The sequence below is a fragment of the Xiphophorus maculatus genome, chromosome 4, assembly GCF_002775205.1.
Source record: "Xiphophorus maculatus strain JP 163 A chromosome 4, X_maculatus-5.0-male, whole genome shotgun sequence".
Classification (NCBI taxonomy): domain Eukaryota; kingdom Metazoa; phylum Chordata; class Actinopteri; order Cyprinodontiformes; family Poeciliidae; genus Xiphophorus; species Xiphophorus maculatus.
In genome coordinates, this window is record NC_036446.1 from 26,148,343 (window position 1) to 26,165,274 (window position 16,932).

General features: G+C 39.4%; 1 protein-coding gene across 2 annotated transcripts in view; it reads left to right on the top strand.

Annotated features, from left to right (window-relative positions):
- Window positions 1-1,239: 1,239 nt before the first annotated feature.
- The window catches only part of trip4 (thyroid hormone receptor interactor 4), an 87,115-nt gene continuing 71,422 nt past the window's right edge, over window positions 1,240-16,932 (top strand). For both annotated transcript variants that reach the window (XM_023331887.1, XM_023331888.1), the window contains exons 1-11: window positions 1,240-1,401; window positions 2,049-2,230; window positions 2,384-2,514; window positions 2,630-2,848; window positions 2,930-3,008; window positions 3,103-3,208; window positions 3,317-3,532; window positions 3,616-3,745; window positions 4,343-4,536; window positions 4,659-4,783; window positions 5,693-5,784. In XM_023331887.1, coding sequence (XP_023187655.1) covers window positions 1,322-1,401; window positions 2,049-2,230; window positions 2,384-2,514; window positions 2,630-2,848; window positions 2,930-3,008; window positions 3,103-3,208; window positions 3,317-3,532; window positions 3,616-3,745; window positions 4,343-4,536; window positions 4,659-4,783; window positions 5,693-5,784 — 1,554 coding nt within the window. In that variant the 5' untranslated portion in view covers window positions 1,240-1,321. The remainder of the gene's footprint in view (window positions 1,402-2,048; window positions 2,231-2,383; window positions 2,515-2,629; window positions 2,849-2,929; window positions 3,009-3,102; window positions 3,209-3,316; window positions 3,533-3,615; window positions 3,746-4,342; window positions 4,537-4,658; window positions 4,784-5,692; window positions 5,785-16,932) is intronic.

Genomic DNA, 16,932 nt, shown 5'->3' on the forward strand with positions numbered 1-16,932 from the left:
TTCTTGAAACTGGAGTCCTTTATTGGTACTGTACCCTTAAAAATAACATGGATTTACACTCCATATTCCATTCCAAATTAATCCATGAATTTGAGCTTTTGCATACTGAAAAAGGAAAACTAAGAAAGTAAGATGTTCTCTTTTCTGTTTGTAGTTATTAATAAGGCTTCAGTGTAGTGAGACATATTGAGAGCGATATACCAAAACTAATTTCGCTCCCTCAATGCCTTCATTAAAGCAGAAGGTTATTTCAGTAGTAGTTCAGATGTGCACTAAAAGTTACCAGTTTTGATAGACAGTCGTTGCATTTTGAGATGAGAGATCATACACTCTTTTATCCATCGCCTGTCTACCATGATGCTGTTTATTATTTATTATTGTCTAACAATCCTCTGAGACCTTCACAGAACAGCTTTAATTGTACTGAGATTAAAGAACACACAAGCAGTCTACTAATTTGGTGTTGTCGCAATGGATTAGGAACATCTGAATTAGCTGAGTAAGAAAAAAATTACATTTTCAGATTGATGAGAATTTCTGGTTATAATGTAAATTGTTTCAAAGGGTGTGTTTAAAAGAAAATGTTTATATGCCCTTGGCACTAACAAAAAATAGCTGGCGAAACAAACCTGCCATCTTGTGGCTGTACATAACAAATGCAAATTTTTATTTTTATTTTAAATAATCTGTAGTTTGTGGATCATTATTAAAGGAAAAATATGCTCTTATGTTATAATTTATTAAAAGTTTCAGATTGCTAAATGTTCCACATGTGACCCAACAAACTGGAAGGCAATATTTAGGTAAAAACTCGGGAAGGTTTTCATGGGAATTGGGACTGCTTCCGAGATCCGAGTAATTTGGCCGTAATTATTGTCGTCATTGAAAGCTTTTATTATCACATTTATTGCTCTTTTTTTACTAAGCATTCGTTAAAAAAAAAAAAAAAAAAAAAAAAAAAAACATTTTATAATTTGGGCAAACATTTCGTGTACAGGAACATTTTCATTTTATTTAGTGTTTATTTATTGTAAAAAAAAAATGTAATAGTCCCATTTTATGTATAGTATATATGCCAATATGATTTTAGATTCAAATGAGGTTACTGTGAAGGAGTATAAAAGAGAAAAGACAAAAATCCAAAGTACTTGATGGTCACACGTTTTAATATTCAGCAAAGTTGTCAGATTGAGTCGGCTCAGTTGCGAGCGACACTGTGTGCGCCATCGATATCGTTCCGACTGGAAACTTGTTCACGAAATAAACGTTAGCTTTGTTTTCTTGGTGTTTCTTAGCTCGCTTTAGCTGCGTTATTGGTGAAATGTCTGAAGCCTTGTTGCAGTGGTGCGTGGACCAATTACATCATAAATTTGGCCTGGAGGCATGTGAAGACATTGTCCAGTAAGTGTTAAATATTTCCTTTTAGACGGTCTATCACAAGCTGAAAGCTAGCTAATTGAATGATGGTGCTGTACTGACATGGCCTGTTAATAAAAATAGATTCTATGTAAAAGGAAATTACGTGAGTAGACGTTTAGTCGAACCATTTAATGTTTTTTCATTAATGTAACAGCTGTTTATTAGCTATCATCCAGCTAACAGCTCCTCATTTCTGAAAGTTCGGCTTTTATTAAATCTGTTTTGAATGTTCATATCTCTATGAACATTTACTGACTGTCATCACTAAGCTGATGACAATCCTGTACCCTCTAGCTGTATTGTTGTCATTAGTGTTTAGGCTTTTCTACTTCAAAAATAAAATGTGATACAGTTTGAAATAGCTACATTTCTTAACTTCTTTTGATAATCAGGTTGTAAGATTAAGAGAACCAAGTACATTTTTAAAATGTACCTGTCGTACCACGTAAAGTTTAATTGAGAAAACATACCCGTCTGCCTTGCATATCTATAATAACATACAGTATAAATTCTCTCTCTTGCTTCATGAATCTTTCAGAACTTTCTAGAAAAAAAAGGCAGCATAACTTTTAATGAGAAATTGTGAGAAGATTATCAACTTTTTAAAAAAATCTCTGTGATCTCTCCAGGTACATACTCTCCATTGAAAAACCTGAGGAGATCGAGGAATACGTGGGAGATCTTCTTCAGGGGACTGATGGAAAAAAAGGCCAGTTTATAGATGAACTCCTATTCAGATGGAAGAAGAGTCAAAGACAGGGTGCGGATACAGCCGGTCTTTTCCTTCTCAAAGAGTCCGCTTCACCAACAGGTAGGACAATAAGTATGCAACTAATGTATTTCTCAAAAAAAATGTCTACTCTGATAACTTGCAGTTTCATTAAAAAGAGCGAAAGAAGCTATGAAAGCTAACCTGTAACATTAACATCTTTTGTTTCTTAAATGTATGTTCTTGTTTTTACAGATATGCAAGACTCCACCAAAGATACCCAGAAGAAGTCCAAACGTAAAGGACGTAACAAACAGGAAGTGGTGGCTGGGAGCCAGACAGAGCCTGAACCAGAGCCAGTGAAAACCCCCATGGATCTGATGAGGGTGAGCACACGTCTCAGTTTTCTTATACACTTTATTTTTATGCTTTAGTTACTTCAGTTTATAAAGAAAACTGGTAAACAGTTAGCTATCAGTTGACTGATCAATGTCTTTCCAGGCCCAGGAAAACAGCAGCACTTCTTCAACTAAGAAGAAAACCAAGTTCGTCAATCTCTACGCTAAAGAGGGTCAGGACAAGCTGGCTGTTCTGCTTCCGGGTCGGCACGCCTGCGAGTGCCTCGCCCAGAAGCATGCGCTCATCAACAACTGCCTGAGCTGTGGGCGAATTGTGTGTGACCAGGAGGGCTCGGGACCCTGCCTCTTCTGTGGAAGCCTGGTGAGCAAACTTAGCTCCAGTAACGTTCCTAGCTTTTAGTTTTTGTTAACAATTTCTTCTTTTTTTTCATCTTTATTTCAGGTCTGCACTAAAGAGGAGCAGGAGATTCTACAGCGAGACTCCAACAAAAGTCAAAAACTCAGAAAGAAGCTTATGGGAGGTCAGAGCCCAAGCTTCTCAGACTGAGCTCAAGAAATATGAAGTTTCTAAGTCCTGTCATCTGCAGATTGTCTTTTTTTATATGTCGTTGCCAGATGCTGGAGAAAGGGAGCTTCTTCCACATCAGGAAGCCACACTGAAAGCCGGGCTGGAGAAAGCAGTTCAGCACAAAGACAAACTGCTGGAATTTGACAGGAACAGGTATCTTAAAACGCACTGCTGCTCAGAAATGAGCAGGTTTACTGCTGTAAATACATGCCACCTGGTCAAAACCTACCTGTTTTAATTCACTGCCCCGTTCAACTGCAGTGTCAGGAGGACTCAGGTGCTGGATGATGAGTCGGATTACTTTGCCGCCGAGTCCAATCAGTGGCTTTCGCCCAATGAGAGAGAGAAGATGAGGAAAATGGAAGAAGACTTGCGAGAACTTCGCCACGCCTCTCGTAAGGACAGGAAAATCACTCTGGATTTCGCTGGCAGACGAGTCATCGATGAGGGGAACGATATGAACGAGTATTACAGCAAGTAAGACTGGGCTTTTATGTTTTTTCCATTGGCTTGAAACCCAAACAACAGAAAGATTTAACATTGTTGGAATTGTTGTTTAGGCTGGATGAGACCCTCAAAAATATGAACAGTGGGTCAACACCAGGGACTCCTGGATATCCTGAAAGAAGAAGTGGAAAGCAAAGCCTCAGAGAGCTGGTCAACCCAAACATTATGCAGTCTGCACCAGAAGTAAGTTGCATTAAAAAGACAAAGTAACTAGATAAAGGCAGTTATGTTGTTTCTTTATATTTTTAGAAAATGACCTGAAACATAACTTGTTCAGGTAAGCAGTGATGATTATGATTGCACAGTGTATCACTCTTATTGTTATTTGGGTCCGTGTGCTCAATAAGATGCATATTGTGTAAAGCTGCTTGAGGTGCAATAAATATTGGTTATTTATTTGAGTACAATGCATTCAGAATCTGTCAGAGATACTGTAAGCATTTTAAATGTCTTAGAAGATAAAAAAAAGTGGTCAGAAAGTCTTTGGGAAGCTACAGCTGAACTGTTTCAATGACAGACGCTGTATGTTTCCCATATATTGCTTTTTAAACACCTTGGTGATGCATCAAAAAGAGGAGTTGCTACATCAGATAGCTCTTAGCGTGGCTAATTTAGTGAGCAGAAAAGGGATTTCCAAGTTTCCACTTGGCTGATCATCAATCAGGCCCCATAAGACTGAAAATCAGCCAATTTATCATTGGATCTCTTACACGAAAAATCCTTCTTAAGCTATAAGAAGGATTTGCAATACATTTTGGCACTTTTTTTAAAAAAAACTAGTGGGTGGACATTGGAGGCAGGGAACGCCAAAAGCAACCCATGGAGCAGAGGAAAAATTTGACAGAGGAAAAAGGAGGAGAGGAACGCCACAGGTTGAGACTCCAAGACAAAGAGCTGCGGGAGATTTCTGACGGAGGCTGGTGTCTGAGTATGCACCAGCCGTGGGCCTCACTGCTGGTCAAAGGCATTAAGAGGTAACCAAGGACAGAATGCCAGATATACATCTTTCAAAATAGGCAAAGCCTTTTATTCAGTACCTTTTAGAAAAAAATGAATACACTCCTTGTTAAAGATTTTGCATCTTGTGTGAATGTAGGGTGGAAGGTCGCACCTGGTACACGCCACACAGAGGTCGCCTTTGGATAGCTGCAGCAGCCAAAAAACCCACAGCTCAGGAGATCGCTGAGGTGGAACAAATGTACCGCCACATCTACAAGAAAGGTAGGACTGACTTGCAACAGAAATAAGTCAACAAACACTGAGTTGATCATAATTACTAATAGAATTTGTTTTGTGTTCAGCATCATTAAAAAGTTATTGATGCAGAATAAAAAACAAACAAAAGAAACACGTATACCTTTAAACAGATGATGTTGAAAAGCCCCTAAACACCAGTAGAAGCATGTTTCATTCACAACTGTATTGGGGTCAAAGGTTGAGGTAGATAAGTATTTTATACCTCAATGGTTCTACTTGTTTTTCAAAAAGACTATTTCACTGGAAAGTTAAAAAAGAAATATTTGTGAATACTGTAGCAGATGGTTATTATTATGTTAAGTAATTTTGTCCTTTCCACATACTGTCAAAAGTTCTAATAGCATGATTTTTTTTAAAAAATGTGTTAATATTTTACTTTTAATTTCAGTAATTCTCAAAATGTTCTGCTATTTTTGAATGCTGTATAGCAGTAGACTTCACAAATTTGCTTTGGACCGGGGTGGGCGTGGGGGGGGGGTGCGCGCACCGATGCTGTTGCTGCTGTTTCTAAATCATTCTGCTGCTTGTGGGCTAAATGTTGGCGCTCAAGACGTAACCAACAGAATCCAGTTAAAGGGTTTTCAAAATAAAAGATCCTCCAGACTCAATACATAAAATGGAAGTATAAAATTATTTCTTGCGCGGCCCGGTCTACGGACCTGTACTGGTCTGCAGCCCGGGGGTTTTTGGACCACTGCTGTATAACATACTGTTATTTTATTTTATTTTTTTTGGAGAGTGCCTATTAGTGAGACAGCAAATTATTAAGCCTTCCGATAACAACATGCTCAGTTGGCAATAGGTTGAAACTGGTGTGAACAATAGTTTCAGACGTGTCCATAACTGATGTTGCTGCTCTCCTCGTCTCTGCAGAGCCAAACTTTCCCAAAGATTATCCCACCGGATGTCTTCTGGGTTGCGTTAACGTGACCGAGTGCCTGTCTCAGGAGCAGTTTAGACAACAGGTTGGTGAATCACATCCTCTGATTATACTCATTTTGAAGGCCACAACATCACTTGAACACTATTTCATGATAAAATTTAAGACCTGTTGATTTTGCTCTCATGTTTCATCATGTTCAATATTTACACCGGAGACTGGAAAATTGTGTCTCTCACACCTTCTGACTGGCTTCAGAAAGGACCCAGTTTTAAATGGGTGTTTTGACTCAAAATATTTACAACCATAATAATAATAACAATAATAATTATAATATATGATCTATTAACCTAGAAAGTGTGATGTTTAAACGATGGCTGCAGTATAATTTCCTGCCAGCAGAGGTCAGACTGCACTGCTTTTTATTTGCCACATCATATTTTCTCCCACCAGAGGCAGAATGCCCCACATGAACTGAACTCTGGCTTCTTCACTGCACCATTATAAATCTGATAGTTAAACCCTCAGTATTTCCAACAGTCACTCTTTGTTTGGGGAATTGAAAAAAAAAATATTTAAAGTAGACTTTCTCTAAAGATGTGTTGTGATTCTACTTTCTGTCTTCATGACCTTACAAACCACGACCTTAAGCTTTTATTTCTATTTAGCATAAATTATGGTACAGGTGGCAAGTTTAAACTCATCTGAACTGATTTGCCTCTGAAACTGAAATAATTTTGTTGTTGTTGTTGTTTAAATGTTTCTATGTTTACCATATGTTTTATGTGTCATTAATATACTGAATGTTTATTAAAGATTTAAGAAGAGCTCCTAATATTCATAACTGATTTTTTTTTTCATTGGAAATTGTGGTCTCTGTGACCTTTTTAATAAATGAATAAATAATATTGACTTCAGTAGCAATACTACTTCTAATACTAGTGATGTAGAAGTTTTTTGAAGGTATAGGTTTATATTTATGTTTTTACGGTGCAGTCCTTCTTTGTTTCTGTCCGAGCATTTCTGAAAAAAAGAAATGCCTGCCCTGCTTTGCTGCATTGTCAGTTACTGAAGTCTTCATGTTTTACATGCACATAAAGGCTTTCAAAATTATATTCTTGAAACGTCATCAAATTAGCAGCCAATTCAATTGTCTGTATTCTATTTTATGCCTCTAATAAAGTATGATGTTGTAATACCAACAGATACTGATGCAAAAATAGTGTGGAGACCGTTTTTAATTTGTTTTTATTTCCACCATTTCAGTGAACGAAGTAATCAGATGCAATTCATTTTAATTATGCGGCTAATAGTGTTTTTGTGAAGGTCCTGTGTACTGGCACGTTTTTCTGGGAAACATGTTGGACAAATATACTCCAGTCTTGCAAAGCTACCAGCTTTCTCGCAGATGTTTGCACACACTTGTTTACTATATTAGACTGGAGCAGATCACATATGGAAATTGTCTCTTGTTGCAAAACAGACTCAAGGGAGGGGAAAGGAAAAAAAGGAATAAAAAAAAGCATCCATGCTTTTCTTTGAGTCGTGTTCTACTTGTGTTTTCATGTGTTTTTAAGACCCAGTTTCACACACACAAACACACACACGCGTTTTTCTGCATGCAGCCCGGCTGTCTTCTGCCTGAAAAGCTTTCAGAATGTGTGCTGCTACACGATTGCATTCTGACTGCTGGGACCTGTAAATTTAAGGGCTTTTTTTCCCCCCCTTTTGTGCTTCGTTCTCATTCTCTCCTCCACCACTCATTCCACCCAGGGCTGTAAAATCATGTTTGCAGGCTGTGTGACTGCCCTTTCATCCCGTGAAAGGGTGTGTGTGCATCTGTGCGTATGTGTCCACTTGCACTGAGCGGCCATAAATAACCCCTCCCCAAACACACACACACACACACACACGCATACAATGGCCCCCGTTTAAAAAAAAAAAGAAAAAAAAGAGAAAGCAAGGCAGTTGTAAAAAATGAAAAAAAAATAAAAAAATGAGTCAACCAAAGAGAAATAACACCACCAAACGCCTAACGTCGGTGTTAAGCTGAAGGTTAACGCACATTTCATTCAACTTGGTAGAAAAAGTAGCATCTATTATCCATTTAGCCTTTTAATCTCGCTTCCTTTCTAGTTCCAAGGAGGCGCGTTGTGTTGGTGCATAGTAGCACATATCTGTGCTGCTAGGCAGTGTGAGTGGGTGAGGTGTAGGATTTACTGTCCTGAGCTGGCAGCTGTGGGTGGTTAAAAGAGGGGTGGTGAAGGACAAACAGCCATTATTCTTCAGGCTTTTCTAAATCTGTCTCAAGTGACGTCTGAAATGCATTCAGAGAAAGTAGAATATGGGTAGATCAGGAAAGACATGAGTGAGGCACAAAAAATTGATATATGTTTAAAAAAACAAAATGCTAAAAATGGTATCACCGCTTAATGTCATCCATGTGCCATAGCAGTCATTCCCCTGTTGGGGCGCTGCTGCGTAAATCAGCACCGCAACTGCAATAATATAGAAGCAGACTGTATAGAAGGCAAACCTGCGGCTGAGCAGGGATTTCGTTCGCTTGACTTGCACCGATTCTTTCTCTAGTTAGACACTGACTGCTGTATCGATCCGTCCTCCAGATAATCTCTCACTCCATCCAGCTCCCCATCCCCCACTACCACTGATCATTTGTGAGCCATTATGATCTGTGCTGCCTCTCTCCTCTCTCACTGCTCAGTGCTCACTCAGCAGCAGGGTGGAGAGGCATGACTGGCAGAGGATGGCGGGGGTTGGTTGGGTTGGGATAATATATAGTGTCTTGCAAAGGTTTTCACACCCCTTGATTTCACATTCCGTCACATGAGACTCGGAAGTTTCAATTTATTTTACTGGGATTTTATGTAATAGACCAACATAAGGTAGTGTGTTAAAGTGATTCGGAGTTTTATTTGGTTTTTAAACCTTTTTGACAGATTAAGAATCTGAAAAGTGTGGCATGTGTGAACCAACTTACCTATGCAACGCTTATTCTTCTTTGCGAGATAGAATGGATAACATCTAGAAGGAGCCATTTTGGAATGTTGCCACAGATTTAGTTCTGGAGTTTGACTAGGTCATTCTAGCATGAATATGCTTTGACCTAGTGTAGTTCTGGCTCCATGTTTAGGGTCCCTGCTGTGATTTAAAGTGCATTTCTACTCCGGTCAACAGCTTTTCAGGTAGTGTCGTGTTAGTTTTCTTCCACACATGTTTTGCATGCAGGCTACAAAAATTGACCTTTTGGACCACATTCATTCATGTTTTCCATCTATCCTCAAGGCAAACTGCAAATTGGCTTTTGGTTTTCTTTTGCAATGGCTTTTTTTCCCCTTGCTGCTCTTCCATAAATGCCAAATTTGTGAAGTCTTTCATCAGATTCTCCCAGCTGAGTTGTGAAATCTCTGCAGCTTTTCCAGCGTTACCATGGACCTTTTTGTTGATTTTCTTGGGTTTTTGTTTATTGCTTAACTTTGCTTCAAACCTACGTAGAAACTGAGATTAAAGTACACAGAAGTGGACTGTGATTACCAGTCAGGTGGCTTCCCAAGTAATTAACACTGGCTTTCCTTTAAAGGTATGAGAGTAAAGAAGGTTGGAGATATACTCTTCTTGATTTTTTTATTTTAAATTATATAAAACCAACTTGGGGAAGCTTGGGGAAATTTGGAAATAAGACAGCAGTTGTTGGAAAAGGCTGATGGTCACATGAAGGGCTTTAGAGGAGATTTGCGTGGGCACAAGTTGTGATTTTTTTTCTGTTTTGTGCAGAGTCAAGTGAGATTTTTGTAACTATTCAAAGACCCTCAGTATGAAATGACGTTGAAACAGTTTTGCATCATTCGCAGATGTTGAATAAGCTCATGAATGTATTTTATTAACCACAGGTACTCAGCGTTGAAGTCTGACATAACACATCCCCCGTCCTGGGAGGAAATGTGAGATACACACATATTTGAGACATGACTTGTTCTGAATGGCTTCCATCAGCAGCTGGTGTCGACTCACGTCTGACCTCTAAAACACACACGCTGCATGAACAAAGCTAATTTTATTCCACTGACTGAAGACAACAACAAATAGAAATGAGTAAAAGGAGGAAGATTATTTAAGGCGTGGTGAGAGGATCAGCACATGTTTGAATAATCTTAGAGAGAAAGCTGTTTTCAATTGAGCTGCTTCGCTCAGAGAGTCCTGCTGTTTGAAATGCTCAGTCACTGTCAACGCCGACCGGGACCAGTTAACAACATTTTCAGAAATAAATTGCTTTCCATTAATTTTGATTGCATTTGCTTGTATTGGTGTCATGTATAAAGGAGTACCCCAGTGCACTTTTGTAATATTTTGAAGCAAAGCTCAACCAAGACAATTTCTGTGGTATTTGGTTTTTTTTTTCCAGGTCTCTTGCTTAACAAATCAAGTTGTTAATTTGTGTTTTCTTCATATTTAAAGCAGCGGCGTTATATATTTTCCAGGCAAACAGTGTCGTTTTCTAGGACAATCAAGTAACTGTGTTACCTTCTGTTAACAAGGTTAACAAAAGGTTGTTAACGTCTGCTAAGTTGTTAAAATGCTGCTTAACGACAGCAATTTCTGTTGTTAAGAAAATGTTGTGTGTACATATCAAAAACAACTTAAAGGAAATTTGATTTAGCATCAGAGCCGTATCTGACACCTTGAAATAATTTCCCTCTGTCTCTTTAAGAATTTTGTCATCAACGCTTTGCCTTTCCTTCACCTTTTTTTTCTTATCAACGCAAATCAAAGATATAGATGCTTGCATAGACTCAAAAATATAGAGTCTAAGTACAGCCTTTGACAGAAGTCAGTTTTATCAATTTTAAAACCCATTATGAGATGTTTTTGGAATCAATGTCCTGTTGGAACATTCAATTTTATTACAGCATGCTGAATTAATTGAGCATACTGTAAAAAAAAAAAAGATTTCTATTCAATCACACATTCATTCCAATTGCTTATTGTTATTAAACCTTACAACACCGATTCCAGTTTATGACAGACTTAATTCTTAATTTCACATGTGTTGATTTTTAAACATCCTGGCCATTTTCCTTTAATCTTAGCATGACAGCTGGGGTCAGATGGTTAAAACTTAAACACAATGCAATTTAGATTATTAATATGGCGCCAATTCACAACAAAAATCGTCTCAAGACACTATCCACAGTGAAGCAAGAGTGTCGTATTTATGGACTCAGAGGGTGTTGACCAAAAAAAGAAGTGCCTGCTCCAAAATTAGTACCTTCAAGTTTGACGTAAATTGGCAGCTACTCGCACAGAAAAGCCAAAAGACTTCTGGAGAAAAGACTTATGGTCAGACGAAACAAGAAATTGAGCTGTCTGGCCACAATGTCGAGAAGTATGTTTGCAGAAGTGAAGGGGAGGCTTTTAACCCCAAGAAAGCTGTACCAGCAGTCGAGCATAGCAGTTAAAACTGCTGAGGGTCATTTTAGCTGCCAGTGGAACTGGAGCATAGAACAAAGTGAATGGAAATAAAGAAGTCAAATGATTAAACTTCATTTTACAACAACAAATGTATATATTGAGAGAGATTTTTTTAAATGCCCTGCAAATGTATAGATACCCTTCACAAAAATCAGTGTAAACATTTTTATTGATGTCACAGCAGTCAAAAACCTCTTTTAATTGCTGACTTGCTTTTTGAATGCTCCCATTGATATTTTGCTGATTTATCTTTGGTTATGAGCTCCAGGACTTTGAAGTCGTAAGGCCTCCTCTACAAAACCTTAATCTTTGTCTCCCTCCATGGATTCACAACACTGGCATGGTCACTCCAAAACATTAATCTTACTTCCAGATAGAAGAAACATTTGGAAGAATGTTTGGTTTTTCCAACAATTGAAATGGTCAACTTTTTTTTCCATGGAAAAAGTGGACAAAAACGTAACACTTTAGTAATGACACTGGTATTGTCACACACCGGTTCCTATAAATGAAAAGATTGGACCTTGACCTTAGCGCAAATGTTTGAGGAAAGATTTTATCAGTCATTTGTTTTGGTAATCATCGGAGAACCTTTACACTCATGCATGGTTTTGAAATAATCCTCTTATAAGGTCAGGCAAAGTGCGGAGAATACACACACACAAACACCCGAATCAAATCAGTGCTTAATGTTGTCACCTTTTGGCAGGTAGGCCATTCACAGCACCGCCGTACCTCTGTGGATCTTGGCTGTCTCATTGTCTTCTGTCTCTTAGTGTAATCCCAGATTGACTCAGTGTTGATGAGATCAGTGGTTTTGTTTGGGCCAGGCCATCTGGTGTTCTACTCCTCGTTCTTCTCGGCGCTGGAGATGGTTTTGTTTGACGTAGTTGCTCTACAGCAGACTAAACTGGGAATCATCAGATGTCTTTTTCAATGAACGGAGTGTGTATGTGTGTCAGATACTTTAAATGGGTTGTTTCGTTCTGGGTAATTCCCTCTCATTCGCTGCTGGCATTTTTATTTATTTATTTATTTATTTTCATTTTTTATGAGAGCAATGTTCTTTAATTTTAACAAGGCTGTAAGTTGTTTTGTATAATACTTTATCACCACGTGTTTCTAATCCGTTCTTGTTTTGCAGCTCGGCAGGATCGAACGCACAAGCACATGTGAGATAACTGGAGCCAGGCTAAGACCACATCACACAGCTCTGAACCCATAGCCACTTATCTGTTAAAAGAAGTGCTGGTTCCTGTGGAATTCCATTTGTGTGCGCTCTCCTCCTGACCTCCACAGTGGAGCTCCCGTGCTTGTTAGGCGAGCTGGAAGCTCCGACTGATGCCTGAGTTTCCTTGTGTGGTAATGTGATATTTATATGCTGAAAGCCTTCCTGCCAGCATGCCTCTCACACTCGCACACACACACCCCGTCTCTCTAACACACACAGGATATATTGGATGCATTCCAAAGGAAGGAAAGTCAGGCATTTCTTCTTTTTTTTTTTTCTTCCCCTGTTTTTGTCTGGAACATTGTTCGAGTCCATAAAGATGGCTACCTGCCTCTTTCTTTTTCTTTTTTGCTGCCCTGTTTATCATTGCAACCTCATCCCAGGTCAGGGGTTTAAAACTGTAAAATTTCATAGGCGATTCGTTTTATGTATGCTGAACAGACGTGCGCACTTATTGTCAGTCAAGCATCTTTCAGCCTTTCTGGTGAACCTCGTTCATACGCTGACATTCCTCCCCTTCCTCCCTCTTCCTCGCTGGGCAGTTTGCCATGGCAGGGAGGTCAGACATCATGTGATTCTGCAGCAGTGTGTAGAATGCATTCAGCTAAGAGCCCCCCTCAGCACTGGACGGTGACCAGACAAACCTCAGTCGCAGGTTTTCCACAGCATGAAAAATACATCGAACCATCTGCCAGACTTAAAATGGCCTGCTACTGCTGTCCACAGACCACTTCATTAAATGTCACAGTCCCTGTCGTTTGGGAAGCTGACACCCAAGCCCCTTTATTATCGGCCCCCTCGCTGTGTTCTCATTTAGCAGCCTTTGTTCCCTGTTCTGTATGCTGATCACAGGAATATGAGGCAATAAAGAAAACCATACGTGCCGTGTTTCAGACGGCTTTCTTTGATGCTCACTTGATGAAAACAACTCGCATTCAAGGAGAGGTAACTCAATGCCAATCTGTGTAGAGAGGTTGACTAAATTTCAACATTTTCATCATCTTTTCTATTTGAATAATTCATTGGTGTAAAAAAACGGCATCCTCCAGATATTTTTAAACTGTAACAGTGTCTTGTCTCTCTCTGCTTAAGTGGAAAACAGCGCTGAGGTTATAGTCATTAGGTAGTCATTACTCCTTCACAGTCCTTGAGACTATAAACAGGAAAGCCTGCAGGGTATACCTGACTGTTGCACCGTCGACTGATATTATTGACTGTTGACAGGAAATGGAACGATGATGGTAAACAAGTGATGGCAGATTTTCTTTAGTTAGTTAGCAAAAACTCAGCACTGACTTTAAGAGTTTTAGATAAACTTCATAAATGTTTGTTGTCTTGTCGGCTTAATAAACTTGATATTTGTGGTTGGTGGAGCTCAACTGATATGCCCAGTTCCAACATTTAGAAATCAGAGCAGCTGAATATTTTCTTTACTTGGTATTGCATTTTTGCTAATTATTTGGGGCATGAAGTATCTATGCATGAGGGAGATTGCTGATGCATCAAGCCAAATATTAGAATTAGAGTTTGTTTGTCACTGTACACATGTACAATGAGATTCAAAGCTAGCCCCAAATGATACACCGTGTTCCAAATTATTATGCAAATTGGATTAAAGTATCATAAAGATAAAAAAAATTTTGTTGTGCTATTAAATGTATAAATGGCATTGTGTGTCAGGGCTCTTTGAATCATTATAATTAATTTCAGAGAGCTGGTTGATTAGTTTGTCTGGTGAGCTCAATTAAAGGAAATCTACTTAAGAAGGATGTTCCACATTATTAAGCAGGCCACAGGTTTCAAGCAATATAGGAAAGAGAAAGGATCTCTGCTGACGAAAATCATCAGATAGTGTAGTGCCGTATGACAAAGCATGAAAACATTAGATATTTAACGAAAACTGAAGCGTTGTTATCGTACTGTGAAGAGATTTGTGGCTGATTCAGAACAAAGATGGGTTTGTACAGATAAAGGCATAATGAGGAAGGTTTCTGTTAGTCAAATTCATCGGATTAAGAGAGCAGCTCTTAAAATGTCCTTACAAAGCAGCAAACAGTTATTTGAAGCTGCTGGAGCCTCTGGAACCTCAAGGTGGAGGATCCTCCAGAGGCTTGTGGTGCATGAACCTGCTATTCAGCCACCACTAACCAGAGCTCACAAGCAGAAACGGTCTCAGTGGGCCCAGCCGTACATGAAGATTGATTTTCAAACAGACTTGTTCACTGATGACTGCTGTGCAACCCTGGATGGTCCAGATGGACGCAGTAGTGGATTGGTGGTGGATGGCCACCACCTCCCAACACGGCTGTGACGTCAGCAAGGAGGTGGTGGAGTCATGCTTTGGGCCGACATCATGGGGAGAGAATCATTGGTCGGCCCCTTCAGAGACCCTGAAGGTGTGAAAATAACCTCAGCAAAGTACACTGCCTGGCCAAAAAAAAAGTCGCTACCAAAAAATGGTCACACTCTCTAATATTTTGTTGGACCGCCTTTAGCTTTGATTACAGCCCGCATTCGCTGTGGCATTGTTTCAATAAGCTTCTGCAGTGTCACAAGATTTATTTCCATCCAGTGTTGCATTAATCTTTCACCAAGATCTTGTATTGATGATGGGAGAGTCTGACCACTGCGCAAAGCCTTCTCCAGCACATCCCAAAGATTCTCAATGGGGTTAAGGTCTGGACTCTGTGGTGGTCAATCCATGTGTGAAAACGATGCCTCATGCTCCCTGAACCATTCTTTCACAATGTGAGCCTGATGAATCCTGGCATTGTCATCTTGGAATATGCCCGTTCCATTTGGGAAGACAAAATCCATTGATGGAATAACCTGGTCATTCAGTATATCCAGGTAGTCAGCTGACCTCATTCTTTGGGCACACAATGTTGCTGAACCTAGACCTGACCAACTGCAGCAACCCCAGATCATAGCACTGCCCCCACAGGCTTGTACAGTAGGCATTAGGCATGATGGGTGCATCACTTCACCTGCCTCTCTTCTTACCCTGATGCGCCCATCACTCTGGAACAGGGTGATGGGCGCATCACCCAATTCCTCCAGAGTCCAATCTTTATGCTCCCTAGCAAACTGAAGCCTTTTTTTCTGGTTAGCCTTACTGATTAGAGGTTTTCTTACGGCTACACAGCTGTTCAATCTCAACCCTTTGAGTTCCCTTCGCATTGTGCATGTGGAAATGCTTTTGCGTTCACAATTAAACATACTCCTGAGTTCTGCTGTTGTTTTTCTTCGATTTGATTTGACCAAACGTTTAAGTAATCGCCGATCACGTTCATTCAGGATTTTTTCCCGACCACATTTCTTCCTGGAAGACGACGGTTCCCCACCATCCTTCCAGTTTTTAATGATGCGTTGGACAGTTTTTAACCCAATTCTAGTAGTTTCTGCAATCTTCTTAGATGTTTTCTCTGCTTGATGCATGCCAATGATTTGACCCTTCTTAAACAGACTAACGTCTTTTCCACGACCACAGGATGTGTGGTCATGGTCGTCTGCCATGGTTGTTTAAGAAATGAGGAGTTACTCATTGCATCAGCTGGGGTTAAATAACTTGTTGCCAACTGAAAGATAATCGCCTATGCAGTACTTATCCAATAGGAGGCTTGTACCTATTTGCTTAGTTAAATCCAGGTGGCGACTTTTTTTGTGGCCAGGCAGTGTATATGGACTTAATGACTGGTCACTTTCTTTCATGGTTCAAAAAGAAGAGCCGTACCTTCAGCAGCAAAATCATCTTCATCATGACAATGCACCATCTCATGCTGCAAGGAATACCACTGTGTCATTGGCTGCTATGGGTATAAAAGGGAGAAACTCATGGTGTGGTTACCATCCTCCTCTGACCTCTGACCTCAACTCTATTGAGAACCCTTGGAGTTTCCTCAAGCAGAAGATCTGAGGGTGGAAAGCAGTTTATATCAAACCAGCAGCTCTGGGAAGGTATTCTGACATCCTGCAAAGAAATTCAAGCAGAAACTCCACAAACTCACAAGTTCAATGGATCAAGAATTATGCAGGTGATATCAAAGTAGGTCCTATGTTAACATGTAACTCGGTCTGTTAAGATGTTTTTGATTGAAATAGCTTTTGATTTTAGTTCATGTGACCACTTAATGCTGCACATTCAAAGAATGACCGTTTGCAGTTCTTCATAATCTATAAAATGTTTAGAAAATCTGCTGTGCATAATAATTTGGAACAGTGCATTTTGAGTTTCTTATTTTTGAAAAAAATACTGTTCTCATGGGGATCTTTGTTCAGTCAAATTTGATTTATATTGTAATAATTCATGACTTGAACATCATACTGACCATCATTTTCATTGACCATTTAAGAAATTCTGAGAAAATATCACTTGCATAATCATTTGGAACACCACCAGTGTTATAAATATCTGCTTCTTCATCAGTTGCTGTACCCTGCTGGCTAGCTGCCTAAACAAGGCATTTACATTTTCTTCTGCATATTAGACACATTTTTACTGCTTTGATATAATTC